The sequence below is a fragment of the Vigna radiata genome, chromosome 11 (genome assembly GCF_000741045.1).
Source record: "Vigna radiata var. radiata cultivar VC1973A chromosome 11, Vradiata_ver6, whole genome shotgun sequence".
In the NCBI taxonomy this organism is placed as follows: Eukaryota; Viridiplantae; Streptophyta; class Magnoliopsida; order Fabales; family Fabaceae; genus Vigna; species Vigna radiata.
Window position 1 is genome coordinate 5290050 of NC_028361.1, and position 6307 is coordinate 5296356.

The 6307-nt window shown below is 33.1% G+C and overlaps 1 protein-coding gene across 1 annotated transcript; it reads right to left on the minus strand.

Moving 5' to 3' along the window:
• Positions 1-1580: 1580 nt before the first annotated feature.
• Positions 1581-5841, minus strand: LOC106776529 (receptor expression-enhancing protein 5). Its single transcript, XM_014664008.2, has 8 exons — positions 5682-5841; positions 5339-5397; positions 5148-5245; positions 3370-3421; positions 3067-3130; positions 2158-2253; positions 2009-2081; positions 1581-1927 (listed from the first exon to the last, which is right to left on the minus strand). Exons 1-8 carry the CDS (start codon positions 5715-5717, stop codon positions 1815-1817), a joined length of 591 nt encoding a protein of 196 aa, XP_014519494.1. The 5' UTR covers positions 5718-5841; the 3' UTR covers positions 1581-1814.
• Positions 5842-6307: the final 466 nt, after the last annotated feature.

The following is a 6307-nucleotide window of genomic DNA, read 5'->3' on the forward strand; positions in this document are numbered from 1 at the left end:
GAGAGAGAGTAAAATTACAAAAGATTATGTATATATAAATTATATTAGTTCTAAAATTTAATTTGAAGTTTTGGACTGAGCCTAAAATTTAATTAAAGTTTTGGAGTGNGGCTAAACCCACTTTAACCCTGACCCTAACCCACTTGAGAGGGGGTTTTGGGGGTTGGGGCTTTTTTCTGGCCCCCTACTTAAGGGACTTCTTAAAATAGGACTTTTTCAATAGTGGGTTGAGGCTGGCCCTGGGGCCATGGGTTAAATTGACACCTCTAGTAACAAGTACGAGGCCGTTTTGTTCTCGTTGACAGTTTTTTCTATTTTTTCACAAAATTTCATCAACACATTTGAAATGCTAGTGATGAGAATACTAACCAAACAGGTTCAATGTTTGGAATCAATTCTTGTGCTCTCAATTGTTTAAAGTAAATTAATAAATATTGCCATCCTTCGTGCAATCAACTTTGTTCCTCAATGAAAGTAAGCAATTGATATTTTTTTTTCCTTCCAGTTTCTTGAACTCTCATGAGTTGTACTTCATGGTAGGATTCAGGTACAAAACAAGAAAGGAAGTTTTGACTAAGTCCTTTTGATGGATGCTGCAAGGAAAACAATGATTCTGTGTGAAGCTTTTAAGGAGTCGATGCACAGAACAATTCTGTCAGTACTATTTCTGAATGGAAAGCATGGTAAGTGAATGTCTGCAAAATTAGAAAAAATCAATCTACTGCCAACCTAAGTGGGCGTGAAGTCGCACGTGGTGTGGACAGTGGATAAAAGTACTATTTCCAGATTAGTTTTTCCTAAATAATAATGTGTCACATCTTCATACTTATTTTAACTGACACCAAAAACATTTTATTCTATTTATCATAGACAGATTCATGATTGTGTGTAGCTGCAACTTTTTATTCTTTTATTTTCTTTACCTTACTGAGCTTTACTTTTCTTTTTTCATACCCTTTTTACTTTTTTAGGAGGAAAGTGAGCTGAAAACACAGAATAACCAGGTCTAGACTACGCCAGCATGTGTGTCCCTTAATTGCTTGATATTTGAAGGCTAGAAAGCTACGTTTATTTGACTATATTCAATGCTCTACAATTTTACATCTGGATGTGTTCGTACGTTTCTTGTTCCAACCGAAGCTTTCAGAATGTCTTGACGATGCAACTATCGTCAAGGTAATTTCCATTTTAGTGGCCGTTCTGCTTTCAGAAACATTAGTGCTGTACGTTTTATTCTAAGGGTAGAGGTACTATCAGTGATTTTAAGAAATAATTACTTGTTAGGAAAAAAAATTCTTTTTATAATCTATAACTTGTGTTAATGGTTTTGGTGGCAACATAACGGGCTAACATAGTAACATCTTTGATATCCACACTAACTTTTATTCCAAGAAGAATTATTCATGCATATAATATTTATACGCATATAATCAACCAAAGCTTAGAAATATATTAAAATAATTTAAGATTTAAAATGTAATTTTTCATAAATCAATGGATATCATACTTACACGAGCATTACCTTTTAAGGTCATCTGATAGTGTCAAAAGACATTTTTTACAGAATTAATACACAAAAGTTATTGAAAAATCACAGAAAAACTTCTTTAATAACATTAAAATAATATTATTCTGTTTTTTTAACTCCCTCTCACTTCTTTATCGTTACACTGAACAGTTTCACTTTATCCTAAACTCGAATAAAAAATTGAAATTTACAAAATTCCTGATATTGACTACCTTAAAAAAGCTAATTAAAAAAGTCTAGTCTATCTTATTACAGTCCATGGGGTTTCTTTCCTGGGGGACACTAATCAGTGATTATGATTTTGGTCAGGTTCAGTATCAGAGGGCAGTGCAGGGTCTTCAGCAGAACTATGTTGCTGCGATCTATCAGATTCAGCAGTGCCTCTCAGCAGTTTTTCCGCTGCATCAAATTTGTTGGTCAGTAACATAAATGGGTAATAAGTAGCAGCAATTGCAAAGGGCAGAAACAAAATTGTTTCACCTGATCCGGTAATCTTTACTACCATGCTCTTGACAAGCTTGATCTCTGCATGGTATGAACTGACCAGTTTGATCTGAATGTGTAACAAGTCAAATTCCACCGTCAAATACAGCCGTTCACAAAAGATATTAGAAATGTATTAGACATACCACTTCACAATATGCAAAACCCAACACTCGATCAACTCGCGCTTGATGCCTCGACAAGAAGGGGCGCAGGTGGTTCGCATATAATTGCTTTGCTCCCTGTTTGAACAAAGCAGTTTTCAGAAAAATAAAATAAAATAAAAAAAAAAACAGTATAGAGGCATTAAACAGACAAATTGTCAACCATAAAACAAATTATACAAGCCAATAGAGTGATATAAATAACAATAAACAAATACAAAATAGGAAGATGGAGGATAAAAAAGTTGCTAATAACTTAGAAGGGAATTCCTCCAATAAATCACAGTAGACAAATTCCAAATCTATTAAAGAATTTAAGACTAAGAATATGGCAAGAGCAAACTGAAAATGTGCTGTCTAAAAATGGCATTAGAGCTTCATCTAAATGCGCAACTATAATTTAACAATTAAAAAAGGTATTAAAAAAATTGAACATTGTACATGTAGAAAAATTCACGCCTCCAGCTTAAAGGATTAGGTTTACATTTAGATTTAAGCAGTTTTATGTCAAAACTTTCCTTCCCAACTTCAAATGCAATTCAGTAGTTTTATACATTAGTTGTCTCTTTTGCCTACCAAATAAATTGCCCATATAGTTTTTCCCAAATCATACTGCTCCCACTTGCTTCAACAAAACCACACATGCATAGCAAAAGAAAATAAAAAGATTTCAATTGTGGAGATCATGCTTATAAAAACTGCAGATTTATTTGAGATATTGAGATACATGACCAAATCATGGTAAAGGTAAAAGGAAATTAAGAAAAATAGGGTGAGAACTAAGGGAAAAATAGTACAAGAGACATAAGATAGGAACACTTAAAAAGGAAAAACAGTTAAAAATGGGTCAAAAACATCATTATACAGTCAATCTAATTCTATGGAACTCACACTGGTGGGTGGAAGTTGAAGCCAGACAAGAAATGCAAACTTTATGTGATAGTACATGGGACACCTACAAAAATAATTAAAATTACAAGTGATTTAGTTCATTATGAGTCTACCATAACTAATAATCCAGATGCATATAACGCTAACAGCCGTAAAAGAATAACAAAAAATGGAGAGAGAATATTGTCACAAGAAGGTAGTGTATCACACATTCAGAAGACAATAAAGCTAGAACTCTGAAAATCAAACGGGGTATATACAACAATCCAATTGATGGATCATGAAGAAGTGATCAAACTATACCACGAAATAAGCTTGTCTGTGAACACTTCAACAAGGCTGAATGAACCGTAGGCTGCAAAAAAAGTAAACAAAAGAGAAAAAAAATCACTATAATGTAATATAATTTGCTTTGTGTTCATTTGAACTAGATCCAACAAATTGTTTCCTTCCCAAAAGTCACAAGTCAAGCAGGATCACATGCATATCGAGCAGTCCAGAGGCATTGAATCATTGGAGTTTTGTGCAAAATATACACCTTTGGCACGAATTGAGCAAGTTGGGTCATGCAATCCAGTCCAGTGCCAGGAAAAAAAAAATCAGCATATCTTGTGCCTAAGCCAAAATTGACTAACTCCTAACCATTGTTCTCCTCTCTTTCATAACTGACAGAAAACCGTTACCCCTTCATTAGCTGTTGTTGCTTCACTCTCTACCCATGTGCTTCTTCATTCCAACAGGAAACTATTGCCTCGTGTCTTTTCTTTTTCAAGCTGTTACTTCTGTGTGCTAAGTTATTTGGCAGCTGTTGTTAGGCTGATGTCTTATTAGGTTTCTTATCAGTGTTACTTTTTATGGAGATGTATGCATATGTACATGTTTAAAAATGGTTTTGCATTATAGTTTAAGCTTACAATTCTTGGTACAATCCAACAATCCTAAACCCCCTTCTATTCCAACATTGAAACTCAATTTCAACAGAACTTGGTCAGAACATCAGTAACTTGTCATCAGCTATCAGAATAGGATATGCTGTGTTGGCTGTAGGAAGCTGTAATACCTGAGGGTAAGAATCACAGCTCAGTTTTATGGCGTAATTTCCCCCTTCTGAAATATCAATTAGTACATTGAGTAGGGCCCCCATATATAGTAAACTGTTTTAATTGTGACTCAGAATCACAGCTCAGTCTTAGGATCCAATTTTCGTCTTCTGATAAATGAATTAGTGCGTTGGGTTGGGTTCATATGTGGTTCCTACGAATCTTCTTCTAATAACTAAAGATGCTCAGGAACAAGTGATAGCAAGTCCAATGACAAGCAACACAGTGAAAGGAAAGATGCATAAAAAAAAGGAGATGGGATAAAATTCAATTAATCTCTATTTCCTGTTATCATTATCTGTGTACTTAATTTTTTAGCTGCCTATCCCTTTGACTTAAGAATTTATTATCGCTATATCTAAATTGAATTTTAGTAGGTTTTTTGAAAGATATTGTTGAGAGTTAAAAATGATCTTACATCGTAATTTAAATGGTTTATCGTAAAACAAAAAATAGATATGTATTCTACGCGATACACATGCTACAACACTAGAAAATCACGAACTCGATCTAACAAATATCAAATGAAAAGTTATTTTATTCTGTCAAGTCCATCTAAACAAAAGTTTTGCAATGTATCCAGCATACATACACTCTATAGTCCCACTATGTTGGATTTTCAAGAAATTGCTCCAAACTTGCTTTATTGTCAAGAAGCAAGAAAAACAAAAATACAAGATAGTAATACTAGAATGCTAATTAGGTGTAGAAACTAGTGAGAGTCCATCATGCTGTATGAATCAAGTGGCAAGTTTTTAACTTTTTTTCGTGTAATTTTTTTAACGAGAAACCTCACGAAACCTTTCCAGCCACTGGCAATGCAGTGAACCTGGTAGAGTTCTCCTCTAAAAACAGAGAACTGGATACATCATAACAGTATCAGAGTATAGTTTCTCTTTTTTGTCTATATCTTAGAGTCTAATATACGGGGTTGCTAATAGGAGATCAAAACAGAAAATAAACGGTTAGGCAAATTCGTACCCGCCCAGTAGAAAAGACAGTTCTGTTGAGCATTTTGATCTTTACTTTCTATTGCCTTGAACGTAGAGTAAACAGGCAAAGCAACTCCAACACCACAGCTACAAAAACAGAACATCAACGACAAAACAACAAAGTTAACCACATATCTCCTTCAAATCATAATTGCTAAAAGCAAAATGGAAATATCTCACCATGCTGTTCGAATTACAACGTTGGAACCAAGAGGACAAAGGAGCAAACGGAGTCCAACCTGCACCAAATCGTCCACAATCACACATCAATAACCTAATCATGTATGACAAACAAACAAATTCCACGGAATGATACAGCCAACAATTTTAATAATCAATATATCTCGTAGTTCATTGATACAAGCAATTAGCGAAATCGTGTTTTATTTGCAATGAATAATAGAAAGAGGTAATTGAAACGAAGAATGTGGTGGCAGTCGGAGGCAGAATCAAAACCCTAGAAAAAAAATAACAAAAAAGAAGTTGACGAAAACTAATCAGAGAGAAAAAGATCGATGCGAACTTCGCTTGTTAGGTTTGATCCGAGGAGATCCATCATAGTTCCCTGGGCACCGTTCCCTTCGCTTCCGACTACCTACGTCAATTCGTCCATGCCTTTATACTCTTCAGTTTTAATACTAACCGTCTATAAAAAAAACAAAAACATTAACCACCAAAGGAAATTGAAGAGAGGCAGAGAGAAACACCTATGATTAAATTTAAGAAAATAGGGTTACATATCTTTCTATTCTATAAATTATTTCTAAATTGTCACATGAAAATGAAATTTGTTTTTCAGTCAAATTTTCAAATTTTATATAATTTTATTTCAAATTTTAAAAATTAATGTATAGTCTTTGTTACTTGTTAAATTTGATGTAAATGTTATCACATGTATGATGAGTGTTGCTATTTATTCATCTAAACACATGATTACGTAATAGTTTTTTACATCAACAAGTCTTTAATATTATTTCACATCAATAATTAAAGTTTAAGATAAATATATTTAACTTTTTAAAATTAAAAAATACATATATATTCCTTAATTAATATTAAATAATTTTAATTTGATAAAAAAATTATTCTACACATTTTATATATATATATATATATATATATATATATATATATATATATATATATATA